This window comes from Arvicola amphibius, chromosome 4 (assembly GCF_903992535.2).
Source record: "Arvicola amphibius chromosome 4, mArvAmp1.2, whole genome shotgun sequence".
NCBI lineage: Eukaryota > Metazoa > Chordata > Mammalia > Rodentia > Cricetidae > Arvicola > Arvicola amphibius.
The window spans coordinates 90240062-90260386 of record NC_052050.1 but is presented as its reverse complement, the minus strand read 5'-3'; the positions used below and the strand labels follow the sequence as shown (position 1 = coordinate 90260386).

The following is a 20325-nucleotide window of genomic DNA, read 5'->3' as shown; positions in this document are numbered from 1 at the left end:
GGGTGGATCCGGTAGAGCTCTGAGGACGCTGAGTACTCAGTGGGCTGGGCAGGGCTCTGAGGGTGCTGGGCACACCAGGCAGGTCTCTGAGGCTCTGGCTTCTCTCTGCCACCCACAGTTCTTTGCTTCCATGATTTCCACGTTTACATTGAATTTCGTTCTGAGCATCTACCATGGAAACATGTGGGATTTGTCCAGCCCGGGCCTCATCAATTTTGGAAGATTCGACTCAGAGGTAACTTGCTGACCACATTGTCCCACCTTGCCTTTTCTGATGCTACCTCAGAACCCTGTTGACTGAGACTTGAACATGACCTTGGGAAAATCTAATTCTTAGCAGGGATGTTGAGCTCTTGCTTGTCAGTTCAAGGAGCCTGTAGCGCTCTGGGAGTGTGAACTGGGCTTTGAGTGTACCACAATTGCAGTGAGAGATAGCTCCAGTGCTAAGTGCCAGGCTGCACATGCCACCCACACCAGCTCAGCCGCGAGGGATTATAAGGTCTTCTCAGAGACCATTTATCTTACTTATGGAACCCCTGGTTCTGTACAAAAGTGCTAGCAGATTCATTGCACATAGACAGAGTTCCTATCCAGTCCAGCACTTTAAGCAGCAATTTATCAAAGCCTTTGCTTTTTCCCCTCTGTACAGAAAATGGCCTACACCATCCATGAGATTCCTGTCTTCATCGCCATGGGTGTGGTGGGTAAGGACCTCTCCCTGTAGCATGGAGCAGAGTCAGCCTGTGTTGGGGAGGATGAACTCCCAGCTCCAGAGTGAGTGGCGCAGGACTGCAGTAGCCTTGTCACGGTCTCCACTCCTCACCCTTAGGCACTGCCCTGCTAGAGTTCTTATGCAGATGCATGCAGGGTGGGCACCTCAGAAACACCCCAGAGCTTTAATTCTACTGAGGTAAAGCTTGAGACCTGGTGTGGCATTTCCTGGGGGCCAATGGGGACTTTACAACATCTGCATTCTTATCCAGAATGGTTCACGTTCCCCCTTCCTTTTTTTTTTTGCCCCCCCCCCCCCAGAATTTTTTTTTCTCCTACGCTCAGCTCATACTGCTCTGTAAGAAGCTGAGTGGAAGGCAGAGCAGCCTTAGTGGAAGCCATCTGATAGTGCACCCTCGCCAGGGCCTTCCCACTTCTGGAGGCCTCCACTACCCTCCCTGTGAAACTAACACTGGTCTCTTCTGGTCACAGGTGGCATTCTTGGAGCTGTGTTCAATGCTTTGAATTACTGGCTAACCATGTTTCGAATCAGGTGAGGAAGAACCCCATTTTGTTTACCAGATTGACAGGTGCAACCCTACTGGGTGCAGGAAATGGACAAATTGTAGTGGCCTTGTCAGTGAGGGTTCTTTCCTGAAAGTCTCAAGAATGTGCGGCCTGGCTGGGCGGTGGTGATGCCCTCAGGAGTCAGATGCAGGCAGATCTCTGTGAGTTTGAGGCCAGCCTGGTTTATAGAGCCAGTTCCAGGACAGCTAGGACTGTTACACAGAGAAACCCTGTCTCGAAAAACCAAAAGGAAAAAAAAATGGGAGAGAGGGACAAGAAGTGGAAGTAGGGGTCGAGAAGAGGTTGGAGGAGGTTCAGAGGCGGAGTGTTCCTCCCCTGAGAAACGTTCCTCGGGTCTTGAGGTCTGTGAAAGTTAGCAGATGAAGTTTGTCCTGGAGAGCAGAGCCCTAGGTGAGTTAGCTACTGTCTGCCTTCTGCCTGGGGTGCGGCCTTTTGCTAGAGAAGAAGTGAAGGCACCGAGCGTCTTCCCGATGTTTGCACTGGTCTTAGCCGCAGTGGCGGTGTAGCAGGATTGGTAGTTACTGAGAAATCTACAGCCATAGGAAGAAAGAGAACCCCAGGAGTCTGGGCTGATGGATCATTAAACCTGGCTTCTTTTGCCCTCTCATGAGTGGAGTCTGAGTCAGTTTGTCATGGTAACTACCAGGGGCAGGGCAGATGAGGCTACCCCCTGATCATCCCTGCAGCAAAGTCCACCCTGGCTTTGGTCTCTAGGTACATCCACCGGCCCTGCCTCCAAGTGATTGAGGCCATGCTGGTGGCTGCTGTTACAGCCACAGTTGCGTTCGTCTTGATTTACTCATCTCGAGATTGCCAGCCCCTGCAGGGGAGCTCCATGTCCTATCCACTCCAGGTAGGCATAGGCCTTGGACTGGCCCTATGAATAGGACCAACTCTCCTGAACTCTAGTTTCCCCGAGGTAACAATACTAGTAGACTTTAGATTTGTTCTACATGTAGGGTCCCATAGTAAGCTGAGGCTGTGTTTCAGATACCTGGAGAATGGGTGGTGGTACTAGACTGATCTCACATAGTCGTTTCCAGACACCTCCTGGAGAGAGCTTTAGAATGGGACCGGGTTTAGATTAGAGAAGTATATACCTGTAACTGTATAGAAACCCTATAGGGATACTTGTGGCAGCTCATAAGAGCCCCAGACAAAAGCTGCTTCTCTCCTTAGGCAAACAAATGATGTGTCCTCCATGTAGTAAATGCACTCATCTGAGAAGACTGGGCCTACTGGTTCCCAGGGCCAGTGTCCAACCGTTGATTCTGAGGCATAGCTCATGAAGCTTCTGGATAGCAGGGACAGATGGACCTCCATCTCCCAGAGAGGTGGTCATACTAGTGAAGCCCTAGCCAAATTTAAATCTGGGCTCTGTGTTCTGAGGCCAGATCCTGTCTGTGCTCTCCAGACTCAGGGTACACGAGCACTCAGCAGCACAGAATCTGCCCTGTGCCATCTCTCCCCTGTGTCCTTTCTCTCAACTCTGCAGCTCTTCTGTGCAGATGGCGAGTACAACTCCATGGCTGCAGCCTTCTTTAACACCCCTGAGAAGAGCGTTGTCAGCCTTTTCCATGACCCACCAGGTATGTGCAGTAACATGTCTGGAACTTACTAAGGACAGCGAGTGCATTCTTGGCCCGGCTGGGCTGAGCAATCACCTCTTGTATAGTGAGGTGTACTGGAGTGCAGGAACCAACATCGCAGAGTTGGGGACATGGGGTCACACAGTCTATAGCATACCCGGTGGCCAAGCACCTGGAGAGGGACTGACTGGGCTCCCCATCCTCTCCTTTCTTCCTAAGGATAGTCACCTGAGTCACCTCCATCGCTCTCTCCAAAAGAAAACCTAGCCTGATGACTCCATGCCCAGACCTTTCTAGCCTCAGCCAAGCCCTACACACCATGCCCGAGCTGAGCAGCCTTAGGCCTGTGTCTCCGCCCCCCCTTCAGTTTTAGTTTGCTTTCTGTTACTGTCAGTGGTAAAACACTGACCAAACCAACTTGGAAAGGAATGGGTTTAATTTAGCTTATAGATGACACTGCCATCTTCAAGGGAAGCTGAGGCAGGACCTGAAGTGTTCCATGGGGGAACACTGCTCTCTGCTTGCTCAGCTACCTGCCTTACACAGTTCAGTCCCATCTGTCCAGGGATAGCACTGCTCACAATGTGATGGATACCCCCACGTCAATTAGCAGTCAAGAAAATGCCCCCACAGGCCAGTCTGATGGAGGCAGTTGCTTAGTTCCCTTTTCACAAGTGTGTCATGTTCACAACTGAAATTAACCATGACATCCACCCTACCCATGAGGACACTGTTTTTAATTGTTTCCTGTCATAAGGCTACTGGGAACTTCCCTGTTGGGGGTTGTCTCTAGGAAAGGATCATGAAAGTTAATGGATAAATTTGGCATAGAATAAGCCAATGGCCTTCCACACATGAACCTCCACTAACCTCAGTAATCTGTGCCGTGGTGCTCTTAGCCACACAGACTGATGGCGCATCCTCCCATTCTGGCCTTCACATAGACCACGTGGTTCCTTTCGATTTGGCCTTTTCTGGTTTCTCACCCACGCCTCAGCATCTTGTCTAGGAAGGACATACCTCCCAGGTCTTGGAGTTTGTCCACTGAATTGCAGTATCTGGGAATGTTTTGGGGGCCCAAAGGGACACGTCTTAGTCACCTCTCACCTCTGGTGTGTTCCTGAATTGCTAATTGTTGCAAGGCTCCCAGACTCAGGCCATGCTCAGGCTCAGGGAGGCTGTACTAGTGCAGCTGGCATATGTGAAGTAGAGCAGCCGGGAGTCCAGCTGAGCTGGAAGTCTGCTGCTGCTCTCAGAAACGTGGGCTTCCTCTTCATCCCAGACGAGGGCCCCCACGTGGGGCAGGGCACATTCACTTCAAGCTGACAGTTGTTCTGGGGAGTGTGATGCTCACCTGGGACCTGGGTGGGCCCTGAATTTGACACCTATGCTGCCAGCTTGAGGCCACCTTGCTCTACTTCTCACCATCACTTCTGACTCTGGGGACCTTCCTTTCACCTGGAGAAGCTGAGAATGCAGAGCTTTCTGGGACCACTGGGAATCGGGGCTCTGGTGGCCTGGTTCTCAGGATGGAAGCACATGGCAAGCAGGACATCCCTGCACAGACCTGAATTCCAGCTGCAGCTCAATGACCTTTCTTTTCCCTAGGCTCCTACAATCCCATGACGCTAGGCCTATTCACCCTGGTCTACTTCTTCCTGGCCTGCTGGACCTATGGCCTCACAGTGTCTGCTGGAGTCTTCATCCCATCACTGCTCATTGGGGCTGCCTGGGGCCGACTCTTTGGCATCTCCTTGTCCTACCTCACAGGGGCAGCAGTAAGTTGGGGGAAAGCATCCCAGAGCCCCACTGCTCAAGTATTCTGGTGACCCAAGGGGCCAGAACAGCGGACATCAGGGTACCTAGTACAGGTAGACAAAAGTTCTGATGCTCTCGAGTAACCACATCACATGACTGGAGACGTGTGAAGAATGGGAAAGGGCTGGGTAGTGGTGGCATAAGCCTTTAATCCCAGCACTTGGGAGGCAGAGGCAGGCAGATCTCTGTGAGTTCGAGGCCAGCCTGGTCTACAAGAGCTAGTTCCAAAAAAAGAAAGGGCCCAGGTCCATCGAGCACTGAGCTGCATGTAGGCCTCTCAGCCCTCTCTCTCCCTAACTGCTGGTGGAGTTTGGGTTTTAATCTGTGTGTTTTCTCACTTCAGTCATTTGAGTAATTAAAAACGGGGTAACAACAGGAATCCTATTCCTGCCCTCCCCTGTCCTAGATCTCCTTTGGTTGGGTTCTGTCTTTTAAGGTGTGATTCATAAGAGTGATAGCTTTGAACATCAACAGTTCAGTGGCATTTATTAGGGCATCCTGAGCTCTTTCTTCACCCACTGTTACTCAGTTGTTCCTATTTCCCTTTCCCCAGCTCCAGTAGCCTCTAGCTTCCTTTTTGTGTCTGGGCTCATCTGCTGCCGGCATTTCCTAGGACACACAGTGTCCACCCTCGTGTGTCTCTGAAGTCTTCAACTGACTGTGATATCTGTTTAATTCATCTCTGTTGTAACATGTCCTAGAATTTTTTTTTTAAGATTTACTTATTATTTATGTATACAGTCTTCTGCCTGTATGTATGCCTACAGGCCTGAAGAGGGCACCAGATCTCATTACAGATGGTTGTGAGCCACCATGTGGTTGCTGGGAATTGAACTCAGGACCTCTGGAAGAGCAGCCAGTGCTCTTAACCTCTGAGCCATCTCTCCAGCCCCTGTCCAAGAATCTTTTTTTCACATCTGAATGTCTTTCCTTGGGTGATCAGTGTGTCTGCGTGGGCAGTACATACTTTTGCCCTGCTGTCCTTCTTCATGTAGGTTCCTCAGCTCAAAGCAAGCCCAGATGTCTGAACTCATGGGTGTGGGCAGGTGGTAGGTAGAGTCTGTATACCTTGTCCCTATACAAGGTACACCTAGCTAGAGTGTTAACACACAAGTTGTAGCGGAGTACACTGGAGTAGGTGTTCTGTATGTGAGCCATGGAATTCACTGCTGTGTGTGGATCCTTAGGCCCAGGCGTAGCATCTTCTCTGGTCTCCTATGGCAGATTTGGGTGACGGTTGCCACTGCCTCTGATACCTATCCATGTTGTGTTACACAGATCTGGGCAGACCCTGGTAAATACGCCCTGATGGGAGCTGCTGCTCAGCTTGGTAAGCCCCAGCTCTTGCCCTGTTTGGTGAGTGGGCCTCACTTGTACCCTGCCCACCCATTTTGAGTTCTACCAAGGCTACTCTTTGCCATTCACGTGAGCAAAATAGGAAGTGAGGCAGGTGAGGTCATCAGCCCCATAGCACAGCCAGATGGTGATAGTCAGGGCCCGGCAGTAACGATCCTTGCTCTGGGGTCTGGAAAGATGGGTGGGTAAAAAGATTGCAGACATAGCAGAGCTGGGGATCCTGTGTTTAGGGGGATTGCGGCTTATGACTACCCCCACAGGTGGGATTGTGAGAATGACTCTTAGCCTGACAGTCATCATGATGGAAGCCACCAGCAACGTGACCTACGGCTTTCCCATCATGCTGGTGCTGATGACTGCCAAGATTGTGGGTGATGTCTTCATTGAGGTATGCAGCATGAGAGGGGTGGTTTGTCCTCTGCTTACTCTGGATGCTGACCTTGTAGCCTGACACCGGAGTTTGAGGGGCCTGCAGAAGGAAGAGGGCCCATTGAGCCTACTCCCTTCTTCAGGAGTAGGGCAGTGGTGGGGCCCTGAGGGAGGCAATGTGCCTTAAGGTCCCCTGGGCAGTGTCCTGAATCGTGACTCTGTACCCAGGGTCTCTATGACATGCACATCCAGCTGCAAAGTGTGCCCTTCCTGCACTGGGAGGCCCCGGTCACCTCACACTCGCTCACTGCCAGGTATGGCCAGCTGACCTGCTAAGCTCTCAGGTTCCTGGGTGCTGTGGGTGGACATGGACAGGGAAAACACTGAATGCCTGTGGAGAGCCCAGGCACCAGGTTCTCACTGTAGCTTTCCGTGGCTGTTCTCCCAGTGCCTGGGAAATGGGGTCTTGGGATCCCAAGTCTTACGGCTTGTCAAGTATTGATATGATAAAAAAAAAGCTCTTAAGGAAGTACCTTGACAGCATGTAGTATAAATGCCACTGAGATCATATCCTTGGGTTGGGCCTCTTGGCAGGGAAGTAATGAGCACACCTGTGACCTGCCTGAGACGGAGAGAGAAGGTTGGCGTTATCGTGGATGTCCTAAGCGACACAGCGTCCAATCACAATGGGTTCCCCGTGGTGGAAGATGTGGGAGACACCCAGGTAGTGTGGGCACCTCTCTGAATATCAATTTCTTTTTATTTTGTACCCTGAGCAGCATATGTTGGGGGAGTTCATCTTGTAGTTCACCTGAACAAGATACCTTTTTTTTTAAGATTTATTTTCATTCTATTTATGTGTTTTGCCTGCATGTGTACCAGCTGCATGCCTGGTGCCTGCAGAGATTAGAAGAGGGTATTAGATCCCTTTGGAATTGCCATTACGGATAGTTGGTTGTAAGCTACCATGTGGGTGCCTGGAATCAAGCCCAGGTCTTCTGCAAGAGCAACAAGTGCTGGTAACCACTAATCTGTTTTTTCAGCCCGTGAACAGGAAATCTTGTGTTGCATGTAAAGTGAAATCCCTTTCTTAGTCTCCACAGACTACAGGCCTTGTGTAGTTCTGACTGGATTGGACTTCTCAATCATGTTGTTGTGGCTGTGGCATCTGTCAGGAGGTGCTGCTGGGATGTGAGCCCAGCTAATGTTTACCCCCTTGCCCAGTTCTTATTCTGCTGGGTTGTGCTGGATATTGGCACTGGTAGGGCTTGGAAGAAATGTGAGAAACATACTTGGCTTATGTCTTGCTACCTGTTGATTCCATTCTTAGCAGCTGGCTTCCATGCCATGCTAAGAGTTCGCCCTGTCTCAGATACTTTAGGGATTAGCAGGAGCATGTGGGAGAGATGCCCACTTTAAGGCCTGTGCTTCGAGGTGGACCACTAAACAGTAACCATGGGCCAGTGGAGAATCTAGCCAGAGTTTCCCACTGCAGTCTCAAGGCCTCTGACTCTTTCCTCTCCTGCAGCCAGCCAGGCTCCAAGGCTTGATCCTGCGCTCCCAGCTCATCGTGCTCCTGAAGCACAAGGTGTGTCTAGCAGTCCGTGGGTGGGCATGCCCTGGGCACCATCCTTCACAGTGACACACACATAACTGGCTGCTGCCTGCAGGTGTTTGTGGAGAGGTCCAACATGGGTCTTGTGCAGCGGCGGCTGAGGCTGAAGGACTTCCGTGATGCCTACCCACGCTTCCCCCCAATCCAGTCCATCCACGTATCCCAGGATGAGCGGGAATGCACCATGGACCTTTCTGAATTCATGAACCCCTCTCCCTACACAGTGCCCCAGGTACTTATTGACCTGAAAGAGGCGGGGCGGGGCTGGGGTATGATTGACCTCCAGGGTCCAAGCTCGATGCCTTGTATACTTTGAAAAGGTGGTAAAGAGCCTCTGGAATCTTTGGAATAACTGCTGCCAGGTAGATAGGAAGCTTCCAGGGGTTGTGCATGTGGGCCTTGCTACCTGGGGTGAGCCATCTGGCCAGAATTCATCAGGAGCAGCCTCAGAGAATTTGAGCTTCAAGTAGCAGTGGGCCTAAGAGAACCCTACTAGTAGCACACAGGGGCTTAGAGTCAGGCATGGAGGGGAAGGGACAGCTCAGGACTCTGGAAACACCCAGTTTGGGGGAGTTGAGCCTCTTTTCCACAGTGGGGTAAGTGTGCTAATGGCAATTGTCTACTTTGTAGGAGGCGTCTCTTCCTCGAGTGTTCAAGTTGTTCCGGGCCCTGGGCCTGAGGCACTTGGTGGTTGTAGACAACCGCAATCAGGTGAGGCTGTTTTCTGTTCTGCTGGAGGGCTGGAGCTGGCACACTCTGCTTCCTGTATCCCTAGTAGGTTGTGGGTGGGCATTTGTCTTGTTTGTCTCAGAATAGTGAGCCTATGACCTTGCCTGGTGTTGCACACCTACTTAGCACAGTATGTAGCGTATGCCATCATATGGAGCAGAAGTAACCTGGTGTTGTTTCTGCAGGTGGTCGGGCTGGTGACCAGGAAGGACCTGGCAAGATACCGCCTAGGGAAGGGAGGCCTTGAAGAGCTTTCCCTGGCCCAGACGTGAGGGTTGGCTCTACCCTTGTGCAGTGGCACCTGAGCCCCTCTGCACCTCCTCCCAGGGTCCCTGGTCTCAGCCAAAGCCTTGCCCCCTGGGCAGTGCAACAGCAGGAGCAAATGCCTTCCCTGGGCCTGGCTGCTGTGGAGGCCAGACCCTTTGTCTTGGGCAGTTGGTTTACATCGTCAGCACTTTCCTGTTCCCTGAACCCTTCACCCCTTGGACTTGCCCCTCTCCTGGGTTCCTTCTCCAAGGATGAAATGTGCGATCGCACCCCTTGTGGCTCATTTTTCAGAGCCGATAGAAGCTGGTGTGTGTGTGTGTGTGTGTGTGTGTGTGTGAGAGAGAGAGAGAGGGGGGGGCAGACAGACAGACAAACAGACATGAGCTACTACCTATTGCTGTTTCTTCTCTGGCTCTGAGCACCTATGCTGTGGTTGTACTGCCCACGCTAGCCAAGAGCTAAGAGCTTCAGCAGCAAGGGCATGAGGAGCTGTACAGCCTGGAGCAGGCTCTATTGGAGAACCCACATGAGATGCCGTATCATGTCTTTGTCTAGAAGATGGGGAGACTGGTTCTGTGCCTGGGGCTTGAGAGCTGAAAATCCCATGATTGAATCTAAGTCCACCCACATCTGCCCCAGGCTCTCAGAGCTGGGGTCATGGCACTGGACCACAACCGGAAGGCGGGTCTTTCCTCAGCACTTAGGACCCTGATGTCCATAGTGACTTGCTTATAACTGTACTGTATACACCCTGGGCAGTGGCCTCCCAGGACCTGGCTAGCTAAGGGTGGCCCTAAGATGAGCCTCAGAATCCCTAGGGTGGTGGCTCTGAGCACCAAAGCCATGGAGCCTCACCTCTAAACCCTGTATTGTCAGAGCTAGCTCCACTGAACCAAGCAGATCTGACATGCATCAGTCACCTTCAGAGTCTTCTCCCCAGGACACTCTGTGAAGATAGTTGCAGTGTCTCTGGCACATGTCTGTCACAAGGCCGCATGGGTCCTTCTTTGGAAAGTTGGCAGCTGCTGACTCTCAGTTGTCATCCCTCCAAAGGAGTGGCTCTTTCTTCCCTGAGCAGATGGACTAAGTATACTGTTGAGTTTGGATATGAGAAATGAGACTCCTGTCTGCCTAGGGCTCGGCATTCTGGGGAGTTGGGCACGCAGTATGGTGATAAACTAGTGCAGGTGGCACCTCTGTACACAGTAGCTGCTGTCTGTGAGGGCGGTGGATGCAGCTTTTGACAAGTACTTCCGCTAGCCTAGGGCCCAGTGGAAGGGTTGTTCAGGGACCCTGACCTCATCCCCTTCTCACAGCCTTGCTCTCAGGCTCACTACAGTGTGGTTTCTGTCACCTGCTTGGATGACATCCTGTCATCAAGCCTGGGCTTGCCAGGCTCTGCACAACAAGTAGTTGTAACTGACCCACCTTGCCTGCTCCACTGGCCCTGGTGGGTAGGTCTTTGTGACAAAGCCAGGGGTGCTCTGGATTGGGAGGGGCCATATCTAAGTTTGACCCAAGGGGATGAAAAACACTGCACAGGGCCTCAAAGACTTGGTACCAAAAAAGCATGTGCAATCTGTTTTCAGTTCTGTGTTGGCTACATGTTGAAATGATATTTTTGGATATATTAGGTTAAATAAAATAATCAAACCTTGTCTCTCCCAATATTCTCATTGTGACTCATGGGAAGGCTGAAACCCCAGTGGCCTCATCTGTGACTGCCATCCTACCCTCTGGGTATCTGTGGCTAGTTGTGTCTCATTTGCTTGGGACCCTCACTTTCTGCTCTATGTGTGGGACTCAAAGGCCTGCGAAGGTTCCTGGACAACCTCTTCATCGTGATCATAACCCAGTAACTCCAGAGCCAGAGGAGGCCCTTTTGCAAGATGGATGCTTCTTCATAGTCCCCCCACATCCTTCCAGGAGCCAGAAGTTAGGGAAGCCACAGGACAGGGTAGATGAGGACTCAGGTTCCACTGGCAGTTGGCCATGAAGTCATAGGGTTCTGTGAGAAAAAGAAGGTTCTAGACTTATCTCAGCTGTACCTGCCTCCTTCAGAAAGATTCACTAAAAAGGTGGGTGGAAGGGCAGGAGCCCACTACCTCATACTTAACTGCTCTCGGGTCCACAGCCTCTCCCGACTCATCTCCCAAATGGCTACAGTCTCCACTCCTGACCCTGTCTTCTCCCCAAGATACAGACCTTCCCTCTTGACCCTCATTTCCCTAAGTTCCACAGCCTCTTTAAATCCTTTCCTCCTCTGACCCAAAGCCTTCTCTTCTGTCCTTCAACCCATCCCCAGTCCCTGCAGCTTTCTGGCCTGGGAATACTTGCCTCTCTCCAGCCAATCTCAGCCACCCTGGCCTTGGTGTCCGGCTCTGGCCATCACAGAGGCACCATGCCATAAAGCTGTGCTACAGGTAGTGACTGCTGGTGAAGCCATGTCAGGTGAGTGTAGAGGAGGGGTGAGCCTCTAGCAGGGCTGCTCTCTGACCCAGCAGGAGCTTGGGATGGCACTGATCAAGATTACAGGAACTACTCTGTCCCTGTGTGTGAGCTCGCTAGGTGCCTCCTTCTGTTGCTAGCAGACAGCCCCTCACCGGGGCTTTCGCCTTCACAACTGAACACTGTCACGCTCGAGGACCTGGAGCTTCTCTTAGCAGAAGGCCTCACCAGTCCCGAGCCCTTGGATGTGGATACCTCAGAGAGGTATGAGTGCAGTGGCCTGGCGTCCAGCTGCGTGGTCCCTGAACACGACACCCCTAAGCAGCAGAAACAGTTGGAGCAGTGGTGAGCCTCGCAGAGTATGAGAAATGGAGATGACACACGGCGGCGGGGGTTGGGGGGAGGTAACTTCCAAGAGAAGCACAGCTTGACCCAGCTGCTCTGTCCCTGACCAGGGTAGCTGAGCTGCAGGCTGAGGTGGTTCGCCTGAGGGCACACAGGGAACGCTGTGAGCATGCCACACTGGGCCTGCTTCGGGAGCTGCTGCAGGTTCGTGCTCGTGTGCAGCTCCAGGCCTCAGAGCTGCGCCAGCTGAGGCAGGAAGTGCAACAAGTGGTCTGGAGCCCCGAGAAGGAGGCCCTAGAGGTGAGACATTGGGCAGAACAGCAGACACAGGCACGTGACTCTTCCTGGTGCTTGGAACAGCTTACTGGACCCTGACCCTACTGATTTCCATGGCTCCATGCTCTGGCTCCTACATACCCACCTGCGCTGGTGCTGGAAGGACTTTGTAGGCAGCAGACTTGGCCTGCCTAGTCCTCCTTTCCTCCTTACAGCTGTCTGGGCCCCAGAGCCAGAACCAGATACAAGCCCTGGATAAAAGGTAACACACAGAGAGACAAGCATAAGCTTCCGTGAGAGGGACTGGGACCACTGCTTCCCTGCAGCAGCTGGTATTAGGGCCTGTGTTCCCCCAGGTAGTGTTTAAACGATACCTATAGTAGTTCAACTCAGACTAGGTTCTGCATACAGTGGGACCGACTGTCCAGGTGGTGGGAGGCAGGTGGTCAGGTCCCATGGCTACAGCTGCAGCAACAAAGGCTGCCTAGCTGCTCTGGGGCTGGCAGAGAAACTCCTTATGCCAGGCTAGTGGAGGTCCGAGAGGCTTTGACACAGATCAGGAGGACACAGGTGCTACAGGACACAGAGCGGAAATGTTCCGAGCAGGAGATGAACCTCAGGTGGGCCAATTCCCTGGATTATTGCCAAACCAGTTTTGTGTGCACATTGAGAGTCTCAGGCCTCCCCTTCCCTGTGCCCTAGTGCCACCAGTGGGCTGTCCTCTGCCATTAGTGCCGCACTGCTGACTGCTGGGAACCCCACCTTCCTGTTCTCCTTTATTTGGTGCCTTGCCCTCACTAGGGACTCCAAAGTCTATTTCTGCATCCGTGTGTGACCTGGGCAGTTTGTGGACCCCAGCCTAAGATGGACCCAGGGTCCCATAGCCCACTAGCCTCCCTGTGTTTCCCCAGCTGAGTTAGTGTTACCACACCTACTGCCTCTAGGCTGACCAAGCTGAATGACTTGCTGAGGCAAGAGGAGCAGGGCCGGGAAGCAGCCTATAGCACCCTGCAGAGGAACCAAGAGGACACCAACCAAAAAGTGGACCGTGGGTTGTTCAAGATGCAGGTACCTCTTGAAAGCCAAGCCTTGCTAGCCTAGGCAGGAGTCATCCAAAAGTCCGAGTGACCTCCAGTGTCCCTAGCCTGTGGCCTGCAGTTGTTTATCGGTGTATACAGTAACACAAAAGTAGGCTCACCAGTGCTGCCCTGCCTGATGTGGTGGCCTCTCATCCCACCTGGCATTGCCCACTACCTAACATTAGCTGAGTTCTCAGGTATTGAAATTTTACTTGTGCCGTTGCATAGCCATGTTTCAAACGACAATGCCGTGTTGTCTCTCACTGACTATCTCAGTTGAGCTATCAGAAAAGAAACATCCGGTCCTAAAGCCCCTTCTGCAGCTATATTCAGTCTCAGCTTTTCCCTCAAGTAGGAATCACAAATTCCTAGGGCAGAATGTTCCCCCTTCTACTTGGAACCCTTAAGAGGGGCCTCTTTTCCTCATGGGGCTGAAGAACGGTTACACATGCCTGCCACCCAACTCCTTGGCTCTATAAATAGAGACTAGGGACTACTGCTGTTCTTTGTGTCTAGTCTCCTCACAGGACAGTGTGGGCTGAGCATACTGGGTGCTTCCAGCTGTCCCAACATCATTTTGCTGCCCAGAGGTAGTGGCATCTCTGTCCGGGCTGCTGGGAAGCTAACGCATTGGCATCAGCAAGAGTACAAGAGCTTTGGGCAAAGGGTTCCTTGTAGGCTAGGCACGGAGGGCCGAGGCCCTTTGAGGGCTCTTCAGCATTGGTGTCAGGACTTAACACCCCAATATCTGTGTTCTTATAATAAAGTTTTATTGGCACAGAGCCCTGAGCATTTGTTTAACAAAGTGACAGTGGCGACTTAGAACAAGAGTTAGGATGCTTCACAGGAGACCCTGTGAACTTGAAATGTTTGCTGTCTGGTCATGCAGAAAAAGTGGCTGAGGGATTGGTGTGTAGCTCAGTTGATGGAGTACTAGCTTAGCATGCACAGAGTTCTGGGTTCAACCTCCAGCACCCCTAAAACTGAGTGTGGTGGTACACGCTTGTAATTCTAACCCTTGGCGGCTAGAGACTGATTCAGAAGTTCAGTATCATCCACTGCATGACAGATGTGAGGCCAGCCTGGACTACACGAGAACCTATCTTAAAAGAAAAATAAAGACTGGCGGTGGTGGTGCACTCCTTTAATCCCAGCACATGGGAGGCAGAGGCAGACAGATCGCTGAGTTCGAGGCCAGCCTGGTCTACAGAGCAAGTTCCAGGACAGAAAAACCCTGTCTTCACCCCCCCCCCCAAAAAAGAAAAGTAGCCAACCCTGTTTTAGGCTTCCCTCCTACAGGGCAGGGAGACTAGCAGTAGCTCAGATGATGTGAAAGCTTCCCTGAGAACCATCTTCTCCCAGACTCAGGGTCTGAGAGCTAGGCCTGTTGTCAGGAGAGACCATGAAGAAGATGCTAGGTAAATGGATATTATGAAGTAGAAGGTTTCTTTTTTTTAAGATTTATTTATTTATTATATTACAGTGCAGGCCAGAAGAAGGCACCAAGTCTCATTACAAATGACTGTGAGCCACCATGTGGTTGCTGGGAATTGAACTCAGGACCTTTGGAAGAGCAAGCAAAGCTCTTAACCACTGAGCCATCTCTCCAGCCCTAGAAGGCTTCTTAAGATCTTTCTTTGGTACATGTAGAGAGGTGAGAGCCTCACTGTAAAGCTCTGGCTAACCTCAAACTCACAGCAACCCCCCCCCCCCCCCCGTGAACCTCAACCTCCTGAGTACTGCAGTTACAGGCATGTACCACAGCGTTCAGCTTTGTCAAATCCTGGCAATCCTGGGGAGATTAGGAGAAACATGTTCTTACTACAAGTAGGGAAGGGGCCGACAGAGTTAAAGAGAGGCTCTAAATTCAGCCTGGCAAATAAATAAGTGTAGTGGGGCTTCTTACAGGCACACGGGTAACACAGACGGTACAACGCCAAAGAGCTCCCATGACCTCACTGTCAAAATGTTCCCTCTTCTGTACTTCAGCATGGAGTAGTTGGGTGGGGAGAGTGGTGGTTGTAATGGCACAGAAAGGTCTTGTGACTCTCCCTGCTCTTGCCCAGAGGGACTGTTAGTCCCATTCCCATAGACAAAGCTGCCTGCTCAGAGCTGTTTCTCATGGCCACTACTGCAGACCAAGATTCTCAGAGGTGACCACAGCTGTTCAACTCCATAATGGCACTGGCTACGTCAAGTCCTAAAAGGAGGGTGTGAGGTGGAGAGGCCAGAAGGCTGGGTTGGGCCTTCAGACCCTCAGAGCAACAGGAACACAGCATAGAGAAGAGGCAAAGCCCAAAGGGTTCTCTCTAGTTTTCCCTCCCACCCCCTTGATGAGGCCTGTGCTTGGGGTGCTCCCACTTGGATGGGGATACTCTCACACCTTCTCATACTGAGGCTCCAACTCAGCATAAAATCCAGTGCCCCTTGCACAACCTTCCCTGGATGCATCCGGGGCTCTGAATGTGTGCTGAACTGTCTGGGCTCCTGTGACCTTGACCTTTAGGGCCCTTTCCGGCCCATGAGCTAGCATTTTGAGGGACAGTGGGTCCTATCTGCCCTACCTTCCTTCCTGTCCAGTGCATGCAGCCTGGCTGTGCAGGGATTGGAAACATGGAGGGATATACCAGGCAGGGAAGGATGACCAGTAAGGAGGCTTCAGGTGACCATGTGACCCCTCTCAGGACCAGGTGACTAAATTCAGCGAAGATATGAGCATCCGCTTCCTAAAGAGGGAAGCCAAACTGTGCAGTTTTCTTCAGAAGTGTTTCCTGGCCATGGAGCAGGTGAGAGCCTGGGCGGGGCCCAGTTCCTCACGGATTGCCTGTGGGAGGGGGTGGGGGGGAGGTTCCAGATTCACAGCAGCTAGTGCTGTCTCCACAGAGAATGAAGTCTTCAGAGAGCACACGTCTGATGGCAGAAAGCAGCCTTCGAGAGGAACTGGAAAACCGCTGGCAGAAGCTACACGAACTGACAGAGGAGCGCTTGCGGGCCCTGCGGGCACATCGTGAGGTGGGTGGGCCTGAGTGGCCAGAAGGCGGGAAGATGGGATTGGCACCAAGGCTCAGGGCCCCTTCTGCCACAGCAGGAGGAGGAAGGTCACCTGCTGGAGCAGTGCCGGGGCCTGGACAAAGCCGTAGTCTACCTGACCAAGTTTGTGCGACAGAACCAGGTGTCACTGAATCGTGTCCTGATGGCTGAGCAGAAGGCCCGGTGGGTGTCGCGTCAGGACAGTGGGCCACCCAGTCCCTTGCTCAGCTAACCACTACTGAGCTCAGCCCCTGCAGCTGTCAGTTAAACACTAGGCCAGTTGGGCATGTTCGGACAGACTAGCCGAGCTGGAGCTCCTGTCCCTCCGCCCAGACCCTCGCTCACAGCCCCTTCTTGGTAGCACCCATCCTCTGGTCCATGGAATCGCTTGGAAGGTCCCAGAGCTAGCAAGCAGGTCCCCTCACTAGGTAGCACTAAGGGACAGTTTGAACATCAATATACAGGGAGGCCAAGGTGAGCTTGGAGGAGAGCCAGGCCGGAGAGCTGGCCTCGTACGTCCAGGAGAATCTGGAGGCTGTGCAGATGGCTGGCAAGCTAGCCCAGCAGGAAACTCAGGGTGCACTGGAACTGGTAAGGGGCTGAGTGAGGTGGAGGTCAGCGGGGATCCTTGTGTACATAGGCATCCAGCTAGCCTCCCTGACTCCATTGTCTTGTGCAGCTTCAAGAGAAGAGCCAGGTCCTAGAAGGGTCAGTCGCAGGGCTGGACCAGCAGCTGAAGGACCTGAGTGACCATTGTCTAGCTCTCAGCTGGAAGCTAGACCTGCAGGAGCAAACATTAGGCGTGAAGCTGTCCCAGGTGAGGTGGGCAGACCCCCAAGGAGGGCGGTAAAGGAGATGGGGCCAAGGGTAGAGACCTGATCTCTGCACCAGGTAGAGCAGCTCCTGCAGAACTCTCAGCCTCTTGGCTCTCTCTCTCTCTCTCTCTCTCTCTCTCTTCTCTCTCTCTCTCTCTCTCTCCTCTCTCTCTCTCTTTCTCTCTCTCTCGTTCTCCTTCCTCCCTCCCTTCTTCCTTTCCTCCTTCCCTTCCTCCCTTCTTCCCTCCCTCCCTCCCTCCCTTTCTTTCAGCAATTCCCCTTCCAACTGAGCAAGTTACAGTAGCACATGCCTTTAATCCCAGCACTCAGGAGGAAGAGGCAGGTAGATCTCTGTGAGTCTGAGGCCAGCCTGGTCTACAAAGTGAGTTCCAGGCCAACTAAAAAAAAATGCTTAAAAAACAAACAAAGAAAAACAGCTTTTAAAACATACAGTTCAGTGGATTTTGTTTGGTTTTATATTTTATTTGAGTTCTTTCATATATTTTTTATTTATGTGTCTGTGTGTACATGCCACATGTGTGTGAGTGTTCAGATAGGCCAGAAGAGGACATCAATCTCTTGAAGCTGAAGTTACAGATGGTTATGAGCCACCCAACATGGATACTAGGAACCAAACTCCAGTCCCCTGGAAGAGCAGCAAGTGCTTCTAACTGCTGATCCATTCCTTCAGCCCATTTTTTTAATTGTTATTTTGTTTTTCTTTTCTCTTAATTTGGCTCACAACCATTTTTTAAAGATTTATTATGTATACAGTGTTCTGCCTGCATGTATGCCTGCAGGCCAGAAGAGGGCGCCAGATCTTATTACAGGTGGTTGTGAGCCATCATGTGGGTGCTGGGAATTGAACTCAAGACCTCTGGAAGAGCAGCCAGTGCTCTTAACCTCTGAGCCATCTCTCCAGCCCCCTTGCTTTGGTTTTTTTAAAGAGAGGATCTTACCATGTAGCCTAGTCTGACCTGATACTCCTCATTTTCCTGCCTTATCCTCCTGAGTGTTGGGATCACACGTCTGAGCTCAACCCTAACCCTAACTGAGACTCAGTGGTTTTAGTACATTCCTAGAAAAGTTATCAGCCAAGTCAGCTTCAGAGCTTTCTCAGCACTTCAGAGAGAAACCCAGGGTCCAACAGTCTCTCTTCTCCCCCATCCAGCTCTGAACTGTGGGCTGTAGGCCCTTAATCCCAACCCTTTCATCTCGTGCTTCTCTCTTGAACTGCCTTCATGGGTCATCCCTGTTGTATGGACCCATGCTTCATCTCCTTACAGCTGGATAGTGTTACCATATGTGGGCAGGTCATGCTTTGCTTGCCCCTCTGTCAACAGACGTGAGGGCCTGTTCTCTTTGGTAGCTCCTGTGAACACACCCCCCAATATGGCAGTTGGATCCCCAACCTTGGCTGGCTCTGCATCCTTTCTGGGCATGTATGGCCAGAGAGAGCAGCTGCTGACAGGAGTCTTTGACCACCATGTCTGTACCCCTCCTGCAGTGTGGCAGTCTCTTCTCTATTCCTGTCACTACTAGCTGTCACCCCCTCAAGCACATGGCTCTGTTCAGCTGGATGGGCTTGCCGAGGAGGACCACCAGGGCTGCCATAGGTCTAGCATCCCTGTCCTCTGTAGTGTCTGGCCAGGCTGTCTGGGCCACTCTGCCTCCTGTCTACCCACCTGGGTACCATCCCTCACTGGATATTGAAATTGTAGGTGCAGGCTGCATGGGAAGGTATAGAGAGGGAGTCCTTGCAGAATCTGGTCCGGTGGCTAAAAGAGGTCTCAGCTCACTTGCAGGAGGTGCAGGAAAAAGTGAACAACCTGCCCCAGCAGGTGGGTAAGGCCAGGGTGCACCTATTCTTGAACATCCAGGCCTTGGCTTGGCTTGTGCTAGCCTGATGCTCCCAGGTGGCTGTGTTGAATCACCTTAGGCACCTACATTTTCCACACTTCAGATAGAAAATGTCTCCAACAAGTGTGTTCTTCACAAGAGTGATGTGGACCTGCGGATCTCTGCCGAGGGCAAGGCCAGGTGAGGTTTGAAGCCTCCCAGGCCCCTGGGACCTCCTGATCGTCACGGGTCCCCACAGGATTCTTCCAGGCCCCTTACCTCTGCACCTGTGCTTGCCCCCTCCCCAGCCAGTCCCACCCTGAGATCTACCTCCTGTGGTATAGCTTGCAAGTTTAACCCTGTGACAGCCTCAGGAATCCCAGCTCTGGACTAAGCCTTTTGCCTTGAGCTCTGGGACTCCCTACAGCCCAGCCCTTGGTGCCCACAGAGAGTCTGAGGTTGAGGCTGTGCGACAGGAGCTAGCCACCCTGCTGGTGTCTGTGCAGTTTCTGAAGGAGGAGAACCCTGGACGGAAGATTGCGGAGATCCAGGGCCAGCTGGCCACGGTATCCCTTGGGCCCCAGGAAGGCACCTGCATCTGTCTCCCTAAACTCCGGGGTCTTGGTGATTCCGTGGTAGTGGGTGCATCTGGACAGCAGCAGTCCGTGTCTACCCATGATTGGAGCTGTGTTTAGTTTCAGAAGCAAATAATCAAGTTAGAGAACAGCCTTCAGGCCAACAAGACCATTCAGAACCTGAAGTTTAATAACGAGACCAAGCTGGTGAGAGGAAACTCTGGGAGAACCATTGACCCCCCTTGCCCTCTGCTGGTCTGCCCCAAGTCCCTTGGCTCCTGTCTGCTCCATGGGGCCCCAGGCACTTCCCTAGTGGGGTGGTGCTGATCAGTGTTTCCTAGACACGGGGCCCTACTGCTGGGCTTCCTCCATAGAAGATATCCCCACATACACACATCCTCTGCCCGCCGCTGTGATCCAGTCCCCATTTCTCTGCCGTTGTTTCATCCCCCGTGGGTCCCGTCAACACCGTACCTCTGCACTTGCAGCGGGCAGAAGAGATCGCAACCCTGCGTGAGAGCATGCTGAGCCTGTGGAGCGAGGAGGGCCCCTGGCCGCTGACACTGGGCAGCAAGCGGGTGTTCATGTCCCTGGTGAGGCAGCGGTTCTTCATCAAGGACATAGCACTGGGCGAGCTGGTCCCTGTGAACTCCTGGGGCGTGTATCAGGCTGTGAGGTAGGCAGCTGAGAGCCTGGGTCTCCCAGCCTCGAGGAGTTGTGTTATGGATAAACTGTGTCTCTGCGCAGGTGGCTTCAGTGGAAGACAATCCTCTTGAACCTGGTAGCCCACCAAAGGCCAGGAGCAATCTCCGCGATGACCTACTGGAAGCCTGCACCCAAGATCCTGTCCCAGAAATAAAGATGCCAGTTCTTGTA

At 52.4% G+C, this 20325-nt stretch overlaps 2 protein-coding genes across 4 annotated transcripts in view; both read left to right on the top strand.

Annotated features, from left to right (window-relative positions):
- Clcn7 (chloride voltage-gated channel 7) overlaps positions 1-11636 on the top strand; it is a 26463-nt gene extending 14827 nt beyond the window's left edge. For 2 of the 3 annotated variants that reach the window (XM_038325136.1, XM_038325135.1), the window contains 14 exons: positions 119-235; positions 650-704; positions 1204-1264; positions 2014-2152; positions 2795-2888; positions 4497-4666; positions 5985-6036; positions 6323-6450; positions 6660-6745; positions 7026-7155; positions 7960-8019; positions 8102-8278; positions 8677-8757; positions 8961-9311. In XM_038325136.1, the coding sequence (XP_038181064.1) occupies positions 119-235; positions 650-704; positions 1204-1264; positions 2014-2152; positions 2795-2888; positions 4497-4666; positions 5985-6036; positions 6323-6450; positions 6660-6745; positions 7026-7155; positions 7960-8019; positions 8102-8278; positions 8677-8757; positions 8961-9047 (1437 nt within the window). In that variant the 3' untranslated portion in view covers positions 9048-9311. Of the gene's footprint in view, positions 1-118; positions 236-649; positions 705-1203; positions 1265-2013; positions 2153-2794; positions 2889-4496; positions 4667-5984; positions 6037-6322; positions 6451-6659; positions 6746-7025; positions 7156-7959; positions 8020-8101; positions 8279-8676; positions 8758-8960; positions 9312-11347 lie in introns of those variants that run through there. The other variant, XM_038325134.1, reaches the window with a different exon arrangement.
- On the top strand, positions 9367-20325 carry Ccdc154 (coiled-coil domain containing 154). Its single transcript, XM_038325138.1, has 17 exons — positions 9367-11493; positions 11634-11835; positions 11946-12135; positions 12327-12373; positions 12636-12731; positions 13056-13179; positions 15875-15976; positions 16074-16202; positions 16279-16403; positions 16685-16811; positions 16900-17037; positions 18757-18876; positions 18999-19075; positions 19323-19440; positions 19570-19656; positions 19938-20125; positions 20197-20325. The coding sequence occupies exons 1-17, from the start codon at positions 11487-11489 to the stop codon at positions 20306-20308; spliced, it is 1989 nt and encodes a 662-aa protein (XP_038181066.1). The 5' UTR covers positions 9367-11486; the 3' UTR covers positions 20309-20325.